Source organism: Ursus americanus, chromosome 5 (genome assembly GCF_024610735.1).
Source record: "Ursus americanus isolate L20-20 chromosome 5, mUrsAme1.1.p, whole genome shotgun sequence".
Lineage (NCBI taxonomy): Eukaryota > Metazoa > Chordata > Mammalia > Carnivora > Ursidae > Ursus > Ursus americanus.
Window position 1 is genome coordinate 54,912,525 of NC_142131.1, and position 17,983 is coordinate 54,930,507.

Sequence of the window (17,983 nt, forward strand, 5' to 3'; positions counted from 1 at the left end):
TTCTCCTCCCTGCACCCTCTCTAGTTCTAACTTTCCCGCCCCAGTAGGTCTTGACCAATCGGAGATGGGCTTGTCTCTTCTTTCCCGGCCTCTTGGTGACGTTGAGAGAAGTAACACCTCTGATTGGATATTCTGGAGCAGAAGCCTACCAGTAACTGGCAGACTTTTTTGGTGCAGACGGACCGCTAGTATTATCGCTGGTGATTGGTTGGAGTGGCAAGACAGGAAAATGGCTGCGAGTCCCTCTGTAGTCCCGGTGGTTGTGACTGCTGCGGTGGGGCCGGTCCTGTCAGCGAGCAGCGATTTCTCAAATTTGCGAGAAATTAAGAAGCAGCTGCTACTCATCGCAGGTCTTACCCGGGAGCGGGGCCTACTGCATAGTAGCAAATGGTGAGATGTCGGGGTCGGAAGGGACTGGACTTGGATCCTTGGCCTTTGGGGCTGTGGATCTAATTCAGTTTGGGTGTTCCAGGTCCGCGGAGTTGGCCTTCTCCCTCCCCGCCTTGCCTCTGGCGGAGCTGCAGCCGCCGCCGCCTATTACAGAGGTAAGGACATCATCACTGCCGACGCTCCTTATCAACCCGAAGAGTTACACCGAGTGCTCTGTCGTTGGATGGAAGCTTACTGCTTATCAGGAACGATTGTCAAGGGAATTCAAGCATTTAAAGAGCTGGATGTTCTAAGCGATCTTATCGGTGTGGGTTTGTCGATCTTTGTAAAGATCTGGTGGTGCTTTACTTAAGCTGGAGAGAATTAGTAAACAGTCCTTGTTTTAAGATTTTCAGCCTTTTAAGGTTTTGTACCCCAGCCCGCTGTTCTTAACGATGAGAAGAATCAAAGGTGGCTTTGGTTTTTTTTTAAGATTTTATTTATTTATTTGTCAGAGAGAGAGCACAAGCAGGGGGAGGGCAGAGGGAGAAGCAGACTCCCCACTGAGCAGGAAGCCCGATATGGGTCTCGATCCCAGGGCCCTGAGATCTTGACCTGAGCCGAAGGCGGCCGCTTAACCAACTGAGCCGCCCAGGAACCCCGAGAAGAATCAAAGGTTTTAACAACAGTATGAAACTGGCTTTGGATTCAGATAGTTCTGGGTTCAAATCTCAGCTACACCAGTGACTTTTGGCAACTTACATAATATCCTGAGCCATACGTTTTTCATCTGTGAAATGCAGATAATAATAGTATCTACTTTAAGGAGCTATTCAGAAAATTAAACGAGCTATGAATATATTTTATGTATGATCTATATAACAGGTATTTTTACATAGTCTGTGTAGTAGTCTGAATGATTTCATCATAATCCACTTGTTTTCCTGAAGATGCCATTTTTTGACACCCCCCACATGCACGCACACACTTAAATACAGTGGATATTTCCTACTCCAAAAGGTATAATGGAGATGAGAGAGGGTGGGGAAGGAAAAAAGAAAATGGTGAGTGGATGTGAAAAAGGCCACTAGACTCCTAAGCCGAATGGACACATTTAGGACTTGTTCCAATGAAGAAAACGCTGAATATGTGTTGGTTCCAGTTTTGTTCTGGTAGTATTTGCAGCAAGAAGGATGAAGAGAATGAAGTTATTAAAGTTTTAATCAACTTACTCCTAGAATTTGGGGGGATTGTATGCTTTTTTAAACATATATGCATCATCTATTTTATTTACATACAGAATTATGTCTGTGTTCTATTCTTTTTGCAATACTAACATGTCAAAACCTTTTGAAGTATAAAAAATACAAGTAATTGCACAGTAGATTGCATTTTTGTACATATTTGAAAGCCTAGAAGCAGCAGCAAATGTCATATTAATGCTAGACATTTCCATGACTTTTCCACTTTTTCTTCATCAAATCTATGCTACTTGCTCCATTTTACTGATGAAGAAAGGAATTTTCAGAGAAACTAAGTAACTTCCCTATTAATATCATGAAACCAGGAAATCAAGGAATGGCAATTTGAATCCAGGTCCCTAACACTAAACCTATGCAACTTTACACTGCATTTAAAGAAACAATACGCATTTCTGAATGTCTTGGTTTACTTTTTAAATTTTTAATTTTTTCCCCCAACTTTTTATTTTGAAAAAAAGTTCCATAACCTTAGGGGGCGGTTAAACGTCTACCTTCGACTTGGGTCATGATCTCAGGGTCCTGGGATGGAGCCCCACATCGGGCTCTCTGCTCAGGGCGGGACCCTGCTTCTTTCTCTCCCTCTGCCCCTCCCCCTGCTTGTGTTCTCTCTCTCTCTCTCTCTCTCTCTCCTCCTTTCTCTGTCTGTCAAAAAAATCTTTTTTAAAAAAGTTACATAACCTTAGGTTATAATAAAATAATATACAAAAGTAATTTACATATATATGTATATGTAAATAAATATATGTGCACACATATGTATGCTAGGTTTTTGGGAGGAAAAAAATATTTTTCTTACATCTTAAAATAAATGAATATGCTTCTTTTTTTTAATGAATATGCTTCTTAAATTTGAATTTTTGTTGTCTTCTTCTCTAACACTTACATAAACTTGTCTCTCTTCTAGGAGGATGCCCAGGATATGGACGCTTACACCCTGGCCAAAGCCTACTTTGATGTTAAAGAGTATGATCGGGCAGCACATTTCCTGCATGGCTGCAATAGCAAGAAAGCCTATTTCCTATACATGTATTCCAGATATCTGGTGAGGGCCATTTTAAGATGTCATTCTGCCTTCAGCGAAGCATCCATATTTAATACCAAGGGGGAAAATTGTAATCTTTTAAATAGTTTAGCAGTTTACTTGTTAAATGTACTTTATAAATACTTAACAGTAATAAAGAAGGTGTCATAAAGTTGAAAAGTGATGGTATAAAAGAAAATATTTAAACTATGTATTTTTAACATTTTATTTATTCATTTGACAGAGAGAGAGCACACGCAAGGGGAGGGGCAGAGGGAGAGGGAGAAGCAAACTGCCCACTGAGTATGGAGCCCCATGTAGGGCTTGATTCCAGAACCCTGGGATCATGACCTGAGCCGAAGGCAGACGCTTAACCGACTGAGCTACTAGGTGCCCTAAAATATTAAAACTATTGATAAGGGTGCCTGGCTGGCTCAGTTGGTGGAGCATGTGACTTTTGATCTCTTGGGGTTATGAGTTTGAGCCCCACATTGGGTATAGAGATTACTTTAAAAAATGAAATCTTTATTAGTGTATTTTTTAAAGATTTATTTATAACTCACGACCCCAAGATCACAAGTCGAATGCTCTTCTGACTGAGCCAGCCATGTGCCCTGATAATGTTCATTATTGACAAAGGTGTGAGGTAGTAGACTCCCTATTTTAGTAGTAAAATTTCATAAAGACATTTTGAAAGTCAATTTTGGCAGATTATGTCCATTTGAAATACTATGACCAGATGATTCTATTTTAAGAAACTTGTCCAGTAGAAATACTTCAATATATGTACAAGGATATATGAATAGGGATATTTATTAAAGTATTTTTTGTGATAGCCATAAAATGTCAATAACCTAAATAATCATTGTTAATTCTTGCCTGAAGTATTCCTTACTATGATTTTGCCAAATGATGATTTTCCACACCTTTGTTCTCTCCACGTTTACTGCTTGCCACTTGGCATTCTACTGTACATGAGCTTTCCCTCCCCATCTCCATTTATTTGTTTAATATCAGTGTGAACTCAAAGATTCCTATATTTTTGTTTATAATTTAGTACTGTACTTAATTATCTTGGTGCTCAAGTTATTCCAGATTTGACCATTGGGAGCCCTTGAATTGTTTAAGAGTAGTGACCATGGGGTGCCGGGGTGGCGCAGCTGGTTGAGCCTCTGACTCTTGGTGTCCGCTCTGGTTTGTTCTCATGGTTGTTGGATCCAGCTCTATGTTGGACTCCACACGCAGTGCAGAGTCTGCTTAGGACTCTCCCTCTGCTCCTCTTCTCTGCTCTGCTCTCTTTCTGTTTCTCTGTCTCTGTCTCACTCTAAAATAAATAAATAAATAAACAAACAAACAAATAAATAAATAAATAAATAAATAAATCTTTACAAAATGAAAAAGAGTAGTGACTAGTAGTATTTGCCATTTTGTTTGGACTTGGGCCCTTTAGCTGGAATCAGGTTGCTAGTTTTTAGAATGAGTTTCAAAATAAACTGAGAAAAGACCTTTTCATTGATTTTTCTCTTACAGTCTGGAGAAAAGAAGAAGGATGATGAAACAGTTGATAGCCTAGGTATGAATTTCTTTCTCTTATCTTTTGGGCTAAAGCAGGGGTTGCACACTCAAATGCCTACATGAGCCAGGCAGGTAATACAAATGTGTGAAGTGGACCTAGGAGGTCTGTTACAAATGGGGGAACACAACTTCCTGCTTGTTACATACCTCTGGCTGAGGGCTGCCTTGGGGAAATGTGGGCCTAGTGTTGTCAAGGCTTTCTTCCCTTGGCCCTACCCCATTCTTTGGAAATTGAAGCTGGAAATACAGGTTTTTATTTGAGGCTTGTGATTTTTAAACATTGGTAACTATTTCAAATTTTTAAAAACCTCTGCGGTCCTGGGGTGCCTGGGTGGCTCAGTTGGTTGATTTCGGCTCAGTTCATGATCTCAGGGTACTGAGGTTGAGCCCCCCCACTACAAGCTCCACGCTCAGCTAGGAGTCTGCTTGAGATTCTCTCTCTCTCCCTCCCTCACGTCCCCCCACTTATGTGCGCGCATGCTCTCTCTCTGTCTAAAATAAATAAATTAATTTAAAAAAACCCCAAAACCCAAAAAACAACCTCTGTAGGCCTAACAAAATATGGCTGCAGACCAGTTATCAGTTGTAATTTCAGGAACAAAGTAAATGATTGTGTAAGATGTTGTTGGCCACTTCTCAGCATTTGCTATAAGTTCTAGTTGTAACTTTGGTTGATGTCAAAGGGAATGTCTAGGTCTATGAAATGAACGTTGGCGGTCTTTCCTTATATCTGAGATTTTGTTTCCCAGGTCCCCTGGAGAAAGGACAAGTAAAAAATGAGGCACTTAGAGAATTGAGAGTGGAGCTCAGCAAAAAACACCAGGCTCGGGAACTTGATGGATTTGGCCTTTATCTGTAAGTGTTAGAGTAATTTGGATTTTTCTATATCATTTTCTCCTGAGTAGAAGGGAGGTGTTATGAAACATTAACCTCTCCTGTAATTGTTTCTTGCCTTCCTAGATACGGTGTGGTGCTTCGAAAACTGGACCTAGTGAAAGAGGCTATTGATGTGTTTGTGGAGGCTACTCATGTTTTGCCTTTGCATTGGGGAGCCTGGCTAGAACTCTGTAACTTGATTACAGACAAAGAGATGGTAAATTGAGAAATTTATGTGAAAGACTCTCTTCTCCAAGTCTTGTGTAATTCTGTAATGGGATGGGAAGAGAGAGGTTTGCTAAACCTTTACTTGTAGCTAAGTCCTTGCTCCTTCTCTAATCTCTTTCACTGTTGGAATTTCAGTCTTCCTTTGAAAGTCTGATGTCTGGCTCTTGGCTGGTAGTTGCTGTTGGATTTGTGTGTAGATATATTAGAGTATCTTCTCTTTATTTCATGTTTTCACATTCAAGTTTTACTGTAACTTGTTGTATAGACTAAATGTTAGTATACTTTGTTTCCTCATTCCAAAGATGCCACAGGAAAGGTTTCTCTGATACCAAGGATTGTATTAAAAACATTTTTAAGGTCTCTTCTGGGCTGTCCTAGGACTCTATAAAGATTTACAGATTTGTTAATTAATGAAATAATGTATATGAAACTGCTTTATAAACTGCAGTCATTTTATTAGTCATTGTTAGAGGACATTTTCTATAGAGTTTATTTTGCCATTCTTCAGTAGTTAATGGAATTGATAATATACTTCATTTTGCTGACTTTAAAGAGCCAAAGACTGGTTGATTTCCCCCAATAATGACATGTGCTGCTAAATCCGTGTCTGAAATCTTATCTTGGTTTACTCATATTCAATATTTCTAACTGCCTACTAGAGTTTCATTGAAAGTTTGTTTTATCTTTGAACTCAAAATATGCAAAACCAAGTTTCTGATCTTGCCTGCCAAATTCTTTCTTCCTTCCAGCTTGAGAGACTCCCTTGATAGCATCACTATTTCTCAAGACACTCAGTCTTGATGCCGCACAGTCATATTTGTTCTTTCTCTTAATCTCCTTTCATCTAGTCAGTTGCCAGACCTCGCCATGGTTTCCTTCTTGTATGCATCTCTTTCTCTTAGTTTTCTTTGCCATCTTGGTTTTCAACTTAGATTTATTACTTAAAATTAATAGCTACTTTCCTATCTAGCTTTTCCATTTATACACTCCCATTCCCAAACTATTGTATATACCGTTTTCACACTTAGTCTTAAAACACCCATGTCATTGTGTCATTCTCTTTCCAAAAATTGTAGTGGTTTCCTATTGCATCCCACTTCCTTTTGCACCATAGGACCTGCCCTACCAGTTCAGTCTTATTTTTTTCACTATTTTTGAGCACATAGCCTCCCCTTAAACCAAGCTAGTTTCTTCATCCTATTCACACACACTCATCAGGATTGTTTTGCCTGTCTTTATGTCTTTTTCTCTTCCTCTCTTTTTCTTTTCAAGTTCCATCCATCCTCTAAGATTCACCCCAAATCCTATCTTTTCTTTGAAGTCTTCCTCAACTAGGTCATTCCTCCCTGTTGTGCTTGTGAGTCCTCTTCACTTGATTGAATTGCCCTTATTCATTGTTAGGTGCTCTCATAAAGTTTTGGTGATAAATTTCTTTAGACAATAAAGATAGTTCCTTGATGTTCATTTGGGAGAGAGGTCAAAGTATATTAAGTGTGTCCCTCTCTCTCCTGCTGCCAGCTGAAGTTCCTGTCTTTGCCAGACACCTGGATGAAAGAGTTTTTTCTGGCTCATATATACACAGAGTTGCAGTTGATAGAGGAGGCCCTGCAAAAGTATCAGAATCTCATTGATGTGGGCTTCTCTAAGAGCTCATATATTGTTTCCCAAATTGCAGTTGCCTATCACAATATCAGAGGTGAGTGAATAAGGACAATGAAATACCATCAAATCCTGAAGGTGGCACTGTGTTGTTTTCTAATCTCTCTTATCTTCTTTCTACAGATATTGACAAAGCTCTCTCTATTTTTAATGAACTAAGGAAACAAGACCCTTACAGGATTGAAAATATGGACACATTCTCCAACCTTCTTTATGTCAGGGTGAGCTGCTTTGCTTAGACTTGATCAAGCTCTTCTGTGCTTTAATCTCCTGGGTTGGATTGTCACTGAGTGGCATTAGCTATGAGAAAAATAGTTCAGGGGGTTCCTCACTGATGCTTAGATTGTCTTTCTCTTTTCTTCCAGAGCATGAAATCTGAGTTGAGTTATCTGGCTCACAACCTCTGTGAGATAGATAAATATCGTGTAGAAACATGTTGTGTAATTGGTAAGAGTCACTACTTTTTTTTCTTTTAAGATTTATTTTTATTGTAAGTAATATTAATTAAAAATAACAGTATAAAAGCATCAAGGATTATAAAATTATATATTATAGAATGTAAAAGGTGGGTATAATCCCACCCCCAAGATTGTTCAGTGAACATGACTCCAGAATATTTTTCTGTGTGAATGCTAAAAATGTGTGTGTGGGTGCATGTGTGTGTATAACTTGCTTGCAAAAACTGTATCAGTATACACACTGATTTGTAACTTGCTCTTTTTTTTTTAACTTAACAATATATGTTTTCTATCTTTTTATTTAGTACATCCAGATTTGTGTTATTTTTGATGGCTATTTAGTATTTTATTACACAGATGTGCCATCATTTTTATGTAATCATTTTCTGTTATGCAAGTTGTGGCCACTGTTTGTTAATATAAAAATAGTTTCAGGAACCATCTCTGTGTGTGTGTGTGCGTGCGCGCGCACACACACACACACAAAATGGTGGTTTTATTAATGCACAGGGACAGGACCTGTAGGCAGAAAGAGTTGCTGCACTGGGGTCTTGAGGAGTGGTGATTATATACTTCAAAAGACCTTTCATATGCTAAAGAGGACTACCTACAAGATACCTGCAAGACACTGGAGGCCTTGCCATTGTCAAATTAAGGTTGTTTTCCCCTCTGGCAAGGTATTGGCATTAAGATAGCTGGGAGATTCTTGAAAGAAAGTCACACCTGTCCCACCCAGGAGTGGGGGCGTTGGGGGAGGTTGCAGGGTGTCAGCTTATGCTTTGTCTTCAGCTTGCCTTCTGCTCCCTCATCATTCCCCCCCCCCCAAACAATTTTGACCCTTAAATCTTTAAGGTTGTTGAAGGTGGTAGGTATCATCTTCTTTAACTTCTTCCTGCTGATTAGGGGCATAGAAATGTACCTACCTAGGGTCAACATTGGTCCGTTGGGGAACACAGAGGGGAGTTATGAAAGGGGAGGCAGCTGAATTCAATGTATGTGGTCAACATACATGAATCTCTTTGAGTAGAAGGGATCATCTGTCGAAGTCATGTAGGGATGGAGTCTCAGGACCAAGCAGAGAGATACTGAAGAAGACAATGCATTAAGATTAGTATGGCTATAAGAATGAGAAGTCCAATAAGGAGATGCTTAATAGTTGACCATAATTTTCCTCCAGTCCAGGAGTTTAAAGCAATCACTAAAGGAAAGAGAGATCATTTAAAGCACCAATTTGAGTGTCCATGTCAGTTAAAAACCCAGAAATATTTTTGTGGTAATCTGGAATGTATACTCAGCATTCTGTTTTTATGATAACGCGAGTTCTACCTTTGAAAAAATTAAAACACCTACTGCCATTCTGTTTTGTAAAGCTGCTTTACACATTTGTATTACTTTAGTATTTAATAGAGAAATGTTATTTTGAGTGTCATTTAGGGATTTGACCATGTACTTATTAAGAGCTTCTGTGTGTCAAACAGCAACCTCCAGTCTTAAAGAGGGAACAAAGATGGATGCCAGGTGGTCATACAAGGAGATACAGAACATGTCCACCACTGTTTTAAATCGGGAAGTTTACCTCGGTTGGTAATGATTTTAATAATGCATCTGTGCATCCAGGCAGAACCCAGAGTACAGTGGCCTATCCAGCCTGGGGGAAGTCATGGCCACAAGTTAGAGTTGCATAGCCATTGGGTCCCAGCCAGGAGGCAACCATCTAATACTGGGCCTCCTTGAACTGCAGTCAGGATTTCAAGGGCTACTTGGTTTTGGAGGGCCATTCTTTGAATGTGAAATAATTTCAGGCCCATATTGGATTGGGGAGTTACGGCTTGATAATAATCTCCTTTTCTTTAAATTGCTCCATGGGCATATAGGACTAGGAAGGCATATTTGGAGTCAGTATAAATATTTTTAAGGCTTTTGTCAAATGCAAAGCACAAGTGGGTGCTATTAATTCTGTTTTGGGGGCAGACGTGTTTGCTGACAGGGCTTTGGCCTCAACAGTCTGAGTTAGACTGACTATAGCATACCCACCTTTTCTTACCCCTTTTTCATGACACGACTGCCATTGGTAAACCAATTGTTGTCTGCATTTTTATTAGGGGAATCTTTTAAATCTGGTTGACTAGAATAAGCAAGATCAATGATCTCTGAACAGTTATGCTCTATAGAAGCTATGATGGTTAGGTCCAGGCATAAGGTTAGCCGGGTTTAAAGTTTGACAGGTTTTAGGTATTACTTCAGGCATATCTGTAAGCATTGCCTGGTGTTTAATAAGTCATTTTCCCATCATCCATTGGTGGCTTTTGGTCTCTAAGACACTCTGGACCTGATGTGAAGTCATTACAGTCAGGGACTGTCCCATAGTGAGCTTTAAGGCTCCTTTTACCAGGAAGGCTGTTACACACTTGGCTAAAGCCTTTGTTTGCAATTGTATCTCAGGAGAGGTGGCTTCTAGGATAAATATGACTATGAGGGATGAAACCATCAAGAAGCCCTGTTTGTTTGAGGTCTAGCCTTGACAATATTCTAATTACAAGGAATCACTGGCAAGTGGGAGAAGACTTGTCAAGAGATAAGGGCATCCCCTGGTGCATCATCTGATCAGGAACCATCTTTGTTTGTGTACATTTATTTTTGCATGTTTATGCAACTATTTCTGTATAAAATCTTCTTAACAGTGAAGGGTGGTTCAAAGGTGTGTATAGTTTAACCTTAATATTACTGAAAGTTGATAAGAATTTCTAAACCTCTGAAAAGAGATGAGAGTCCCTGTTTCTCTGTATACGGGTATTTCAATCTTTGCACTATCGACATTTTGGGCTGATAATTTTTTTTGTAGTGGGTGCTGTCCTGTGCATTGTAGGGTGTTAGCAGTATCCCCCTCTTCTACCCACTAGATGCCAGCACCCCCTCTCCCCCCAGTTGTGACAACCAAAGATGCACACAGATACTGCCAACTCTTGGGGTTAGAATCATCCGTGGTTGAGAACCATGGCCCTATGTACTCCACCACACTAGTGTGACCTGATCAGTTGGCATCAACACACCAGTGGCCACTTTTGGATAAAAGTAAGCTTGGTTGTTTGTAATTGAAAGTCTAGCTTCCTTGGAAACGAAAGGGAGATGTCTGTTGCTGGGTGTTTGATGACACTACGTTGAGATCATACATTCATATCTTTCTAGGTCAGGAAGTTCTTAATAAACTGATAGAATTTCAGTCCATCAATTCACTATTTTTAGCCCTTGAGGAAGTTGTGTTCATTATGGGAAAAAAGCATTAAAATATATATATATATATATAATAGGACCTATTGGACATAGGTGAAAGTAGGAATAAATGATCTTTTCAGTGTCAGCATTATGAAGAAAAGATAAAGTCTATTAAGATGAGGGCAGAACTCTCTTTTATTCAGACAACATCTTTTGAGCATCTTCTGAGTGCCATGCACTGTGCCAAATTTGGTTTTGTAGTACCTACCCTCATTGCCTATTGAGGAAGTCTAATAAAATAACTATAATGCAATGGGTCAAGTGTTAGGATTGAGGTAAACTGAAGATACTAAGAGAGTACATATGAAAGATACCTGCTCTGGCCTGTGATTAAGTAAGTCTTCTTGAGAAGGTGGTGCTTGAAGGCTGGGCAGAAGTGAAAGAGTTCAGTAAGGGAGGAGAAGGATTGACTTGGGAAGGGCATTGCACTGCAGAGGGACTGAAGTATGAAACAGGCATTGTGCCTGAAGTAGCTCCGTGTCTGGAAGCATGGTGTGGGTGGTGGGAATGTTCACAAAGGGGCCAAATATTGAAGAGTCTTCTATGCCTTGCTGAACATTCGGATTTTATTTTGAAGGTGATAGGAGTCTTCTGAAGGATTTTGAATCAGAGAGTGATGAAAGTTCTCAGATTTTCATTTTCAAATGATGACTGGAGACAACATGCTGGGAAGATTAGAAAAAGGGCAAGACTAGAAGCAGGGAGACCAGCTAGGAGACTTTTGCAATAATCCAGTCTAGGGATGATGCTGAGAGCTTACACTGAGGTATTGGCACAAGGGATGGAGAGAGGCTGTTGGATTTAGAAGATATTTAGGAAATAGAACAAACAGGAATTGGCAACTGGGTAACAGTGCCCTGTCTGTGAAAAAAGGGAACAGAGATTGGGGAGATAAGGAACAATCTTTTTTTTCACCTCTTAGAGCCAATTAAAATCAAATGAGGCATATATGAAGAGTAATGATTTAGGAGTTTCTTGTTTTTTTAATAATCTTGAGGTGAACGCTTTTTTTTTTTTTTTAGATTTTATTTATTTGAGAGAGAGAGAGCAAGAGAAAGCACAAGCAGGGGGTTTAGGGGGAGGAAGGAAGAAGCAGACTCCCCGCTGAGCAGGGATCCTGACAGGGGGGCTGGATCCCAGGCTCCAGGGATATGACCTGAGGTGAGGGCAGATGCTTAACCACCTGAGCCACCCAAGTGCCCCTTGAGGTGAACTCCTTAATGAACTGTTTTTTTTTCTCCGCATATCTGTAAATGCCTAGCACAGTGCATGACATAAGCCAATAAATGTTTGTTGAATTCAGCCCACCTACCTTAAAAATAAAAAAATAAGGAATATTAGTTTATGACAAAAAATACACTTCAGCTTTTACATTGTAGCCAATTCAGAGGAATTAAAAAAGAGAAAGAAGGATGGAGAGAAGAAAAGAAACTAAGGACCTGAGAGAGAATGAACCCTCATATGAATTCAGTGGTGGCAGGGATCTCCTGTTTGTTTAGTCCTTGCTTCTGCTCTTATGTCGTGATATGAATTGATTGTTTCCTTCTGTGTCTTTTCTGGAGTCCCAATCTCTGAGAGACAGCACTTTATGTATATATAAAACAGCATATACTATAGTGTGGCATAGTTAAGTTTGGACTCTGGAACCAGACTACTCAAGTTTAAATCTTGGTTCTACTTATTACTAACTAGCTGTGTGACCTTGGACCTAACCTGTCTATGCTATAGTTTTCTCATTAATAAAGGGATAACAGTAAATTTTTCTCTCAGGTAGTTGTCATGAGGATTAGATAAATTAATGCCTAGAAAGCACTTACAACAATGTAGATTGCCCAGGATGTTGTATCCATTCATTATATTTTAGCTCTTCCAAATGAGATTTAAAAAAATCTCATTTACTGATCTTTACTCAAAACTTGGCTTGTTCTGACTTCTTTAATATCTTCATCATCCTCATTCCTTTAGTACCTAGGGCTTATATAGGCCTATATCCCTTTTTCTGGGTGGGGAATCAATATTTTGACCTAGAAATATACCATGTTGATACATACAGCTTTCATTCCTTCCTTTTCCCTATTCCCCAGCTAATAACAGTTTAGGTTATTTTTTCATTTTTACCATGAGACATATTCTGCTTCATAGCTACATTAGAAACAGGATTTGTGGGATTTTTTTTTTTTTTTTTTTAAAGATTTTATTTATTTATTCGACAGAGAGAGAGACAGCCAGCGAGAGAGGGAACACAAGCAGGGGGAGTGGAAGAGGAAGAAGCAGGCTCATAGCAGAGGAGCCTGACGTGGGGCTCGATCCCATAATGCCAGGATCACGCCCTGAGCCGAAGGCAGACGCTTAACCGCTGCGCCACCCAGGCGCCCCGGATTTGTGGGATTTTTAAATTATTTAAGTATAATGTATTAGTTTCAGGTGTACAACACAGAGATTTGACAGTTCTGTATATTACTGAACACTCACCAGGATAAGCGTAGTCACCATACAGTTATTACAGTATTATTGACTGTATTCCCTATGCTGTACTTTGCATTCTTTGACTTATTTATTTTATAACTGGAATTTTGTACCTTTTAATCCCCTTTCAGTTGTTCTTTTTTGTAAAAAAACAACTCATTCTTTTTCTAAAAATAGCTTTATTGAAAAAAACAGCTTTATTGTGGTATAATTTACATACTATAAAATTTACCAACCCTAAGTTTACAGTTCGATGAGTTTTTGTAAATTTATACAGTTGTGTAACCATAGCCATAAATCCAGTTTAGAATATTCTGGCACCCTTGGAAGTTCTCTTGAGTGTGTTTGTGGTCAGTCCCCCTTGCGTCCCCCAGCAGCTACAGATTTGCCTTCTAATTCTATATTTTGCCTTTTCTTGAAATTTTCATGTAAGTGGAATCTTGGAATATTTAGTCTTATTGTCTGGCTTCTTTCACTTAGCTGTTTCTGAAGTTACCCATGTTGTATCATGTATCGTAGTTCTTTCCTTTTTAATGTTGACTAGTATTCCATTGTTTGGATATATACATTTTGTTTATCCATTTACCAATTGACATAAGACAAACGGCTTCTGTACCCTTTTTGCAAATAAAATCTTCAACTGAATCCCCAAAGCTTTCACTTGTTCTTTTCAAGAACAATGCTAATAGACCTGTTTTGATTCTTGTGGGAGAGAGGAGCTCAGAGCTCTACCTTTTTATCCCTTGAGGTACCTCTTTAGAAACCTAGGAATATAGTTGGAACACTGCCAATCTAAAGCATACTGTAGAAATTTCCTACCTTTTTTTTGGTTGTTGTTGTTTTAATATTTTATTTATTTGTCAGAGAGAGAGAGCACAAGCAGGGGGAGCAGCAGGCAGAGGGAGAAGTGGGCTCCCCACTGAGCAAGAAGCCCGATATGGGACTTGATCCCAGGATTCTGGATCATGACCTGAGCTGAAGGCAGACGCTTAACCTACTGAGCCACCCAGGCATCCCTTCTTACCCTTTGTTAAGAAAATGTGGATAATTAAGGAGGGCATGTGATGTGATGAGCACTGGTGTTACATGCAACTAAAGAATCATTGAACATTACATCAAAAACTAATGATGTATTATATGTTGGCCAATTGAATTTAAATTTAAAAAAAGGAGAAGAAAAAGAAAATATGGATAAATGCTCTATCCAGATGAAATTAACTGAAGAAAAACTTGAAGTGTTAGGAGACGCCTTTTTTTTTTTTTTAAAGATTTTATTTATTTATTTGACAGAGAGAGAGACAGCCAGCAAGAGAGGAAACACAAGCAGGGGGAGTGGGAGAGGGAGAAGCAGGCTCCCAGTGGAGGAGCCTGATGCGGGGCTCGATCCCAGAACGCTGGGATCACGCCCTGAGCCGAAGGCAGACGCTTAGTGACTAAGCCACCCAGGCGCCCCAGGAAACGCCTTTTTTTTTTTTTTTTAAACCAGAACGTGTGATAGATGCACTATATTTCCCAAGGGAATGATGATGTTCCCTTTATGTACAATTTGGTTTTTCTGCAAACTCTTTGGGGGAATGGGTTATGGTTCATGCCTGCTCTGTGGAATGCTATTTTAGTCGACTTATATTTTTACCTGTCTGGTTATTCATAAATCTTTTTTATTTTTCAATCAGGCAATTATTATAGTTTGCGTTCTCAGCATGAGAAAGCAGCCTTATATTTCCAGAGAGCTCTGAAACTGAATCCTCGGTATCTTGGGGCCTGGACACTGATGGGACATGAGTACATGGAAATGAAGAACACATCTGCTGCTATTCAGGCTTACAGGTGAGTTTCTAGTTGAGGGGTGAGGTGGAGGGGATTACTCTGATGTTAGGAGCCTCTCTTGAGCCTACAAGTCGCTAACCTCGATTCTGCCCTCTTACCAGTCTCTCTTCCATTTCTTAGACATGCCATCGAGGTCAATAAACGGGACTACAGAGCCTGGTATGGGCTTGGACAGACCTATGAAATCCTCAAGATGCCATTTTATTGCCTTTATTATTATAGACGGGCCCATCAGCTTCGGTAAGTCTGACCAGTGAATGATGTGTTTGTTATGAGAAGAGCTCATACTTTTCTTTATCTTTTACCTTTGATAGCTACTGAAGAATCACAGTGAGTGAATGGTTTTGACTCTTAGAGACCTGGGTTTAAACATGCTGTATGTTTTTTGGTCATTTTTTTTGTAGTGTATTCTAATGGGATAATAGTGTAATTGTGAACACAAAGCAATATAATTATATGAAGTATTGGATTAAAGATTAATTACTGTATAGATTTGAAATAGTGGTCAATGATGGTGTTTCCTGAAGGGAGGACTTTAGTTTTTTTTTAAAGTCTTTGCTCCGACTGCCCGTTCCTCTTTTTTCTTAGGCCCAATGATTCTCGTATGCTGGTTGCTTTAGGAGAATGTTATGAGAAACTCAATCAACTAGTGGAAGCGAAAAAGGTACCTGCAATTGGGTCCTGGAGAATTTGAGTGGAAATCAGCAGTTTGGATAAAGGGTTGGACTCTCTGTGCTCTAATTGTCCTTCATTCTGATCTATCTGCATACGAAAGTCTTAAGTATTTATAGGCTCATAGGCTAAAAAGCAAAGTGGGGCTGACATCATCAGTGAGAATATCGGTCTAGTAAAAATGCTATGCATTCTCTAAGTCCACACTTCTGGGTGGCTTGTAGCACTTGAGCCTTTATGTGGTAGGTCATGGCATATGGAACCATGGTCAAAGTGACCAGTTTATTTTTTTGACAGTGTTATTGGAGAGCTTATGCCGTGGGAGATGTGGAGAAAATGGCTCTGGTGAAACTGGCAAAGTGAGTGAAAGGAGTGAAATGTTGTTGTTATTTCTGTTGGCTTCTCTGGTATGGTGCATCACGTGCTTTTTTTTTTTTTATCACTAGCTTGCTTTGAGATCCGATTTGTACTTACAGACCAATTTATTTTGTAGGCTTCATGAACAGTTGACTGAGTCAGAACAAGCTGCCCAGTGTTACATCAAATATATCCAAGATATCTATTCCTGTGGGGTATGTGTCATGAACATGAGAATTGGGTTGCTGATCTCGTCCTGACCACTTCAGTCACTCCTGCTTTCCCTGTCTAGGAAATAGTGGAGCACCTGGAGGAGAGCACTGCTTTCCGCTATTTGGCCCAGTACTATTTTAAGTGCAAGCTGTGGGATGAAGCTTCAACTTGTGCCCAAAAGTGTTGTGCATTCAACGATGTGAGTAGCAGTTCTTTATTCAAGGGTTTGGATTTTAGGCTCAAACTTACGATCTTTACTGTGATCGGAGGGTAGAAGATGTCAGGTGAGGAAGCTAAGTGGAAAGGCTACCTTGACCTGTGAAACTTTCATATCAGCGTTTTAGAACTTGTTTTTGAGAATAGCCTTGGACATATTTTGAAACAGTTGCCTGACTTTGTTTCAGACCCGGGAAGAAGGGAAGGCCTTGCTCCGGCAAATTTTACAACTGCGAAACCAAGGCGAGACTCCCTCTACTGAGATGCCCACTCCCTTTTTCCTCCCTGCCTCACTGTCTGCTAACAACACTCCCACACGCAGAGTTTCTCCACTCAACCTATCTTCAGTCACACCATAGTTGGCTACTTTCAAGCCATCACATTACTAGACCCATGTTAAGCCTTACCTCTGTGTAAGGAACGGTCATGGTCTGTTCTTCCAAGGACCGTGGTTTTTTGTTTGTACAGCTCCTTGGGGACAGTTTATAGAATTACCTTTGGTGTAGACTAATAGAAGAATCCTGGCAGCAACAGAAATTGTCTTTTGCCAGTTAGAAGCACTTCTATTTCCCTTCTGTTCAGAGAGGGGCTACGGATCTTGGCCTTCTTTCCGCCCCCTCTAGAAAACCACCCTTTAACAGCACTTTAGCACAGGCAAGGCTTACAGGAGCAAAGTTTTAATGCTGCTGGGAGTGAGAGATTTCTTAGAGAGGCATGGAAGGGAGAAAAGTTTGCCATTCTACCCTCTGCAGGCAGTAGGGCACTGTGTACCCCAGTAAGGTCAGGGCACTGGATAGACATGATCTCATCATTCTTGGATTTACAAGCATGACTATGCTCTCAGAGGTAAGATTTGAACAGAGTGAAGCTGTACATTTGTTCTTGCTTTGTGGAGACAGTCTTCTAAAACATTTTAAGGACTCTTCCTGGAAGCTTTCAAATAGAAAGGAACTTACTAGAGTTGAATCAAAGAAGGGACAAAAAGAATCTTACTTTGCAGGGAACTGTTGATGGCAAAAGAGCCTATGGAGTTAGCTATCCCCTTACTAAAGCCTCTTTGCTAAAGAGGCAGGATTAATGGATAATTTCATGGACATTCAGGAGTGTTGTTTTGTGACTATATAGACAAGAATAAACTCACCTCAAGCTGGTCTGTTGTAATAAATATTTTTGTTGTAGTTATTTTTCTCCTCATCTCTGACAAAGTGGTTCTTTTCAGCCATCACTTGTTTAGATAAGGTAAAAGGAAGCATTCTTGCTGTGTTCTTGGACGGTTTTAGGCCTGTGCATGTGTATTCAGTAGGAGGTAATATGTTATGACTATAGTGTCCGCTGTAATAAATTTGAACTGTAGATGCCATGGATTATTCTGAGCTCAGGGCCCAGCCTTCCTTTACTGTTTCCAGAACAAGTTTGTTACCCATTCACCTCTTAAGGAATGACACTTCATTTTATATTAAGGAAGGTTTAAAGTATCTAATGTCCCTTGAATTCATTTCTTACAAAGCTTT

General features: G+C 39.8%; 1 protein-coding gene across 1 annotated transcript; it reads left to right on the plus strand.

Moving 5' to 3' along the window:
• Positions 1-208: 208 nt before the first annotated feature.
• Positions 209-17,623, plus strand: CDC23 (cell division cycle 23). The gene is made up of 16 exons (XM_045794606.2): positions 209-390; positions 473-545; positions 2,536-2,673; positions 4,183-4,225; positions 4,977-5,082; positions 5,188-5,320; positions 6,850-7,027; positions 7,114-7,211; positions 7,356-7,437; positions 14,861-15,014; positions 15,135-15,254; positions 15,603-15,678; positions 15,984-16,045; positions 16,180-16,258; positions 16,336-16,455; positions 16,661-17,623. Exons 1-16 carry the CDS (start codon positions 230-232, stop codon positions 16,829-16,831), a joined length of 1,794 nt encoding a protein of 597 aa, XP_045650562.1. The 5' UTR covers positions 209-229; the 3' UTR covers positions 16,832-17,623.
• Positions 17,624-17,983: the final 360 nt, after the last annotated feature.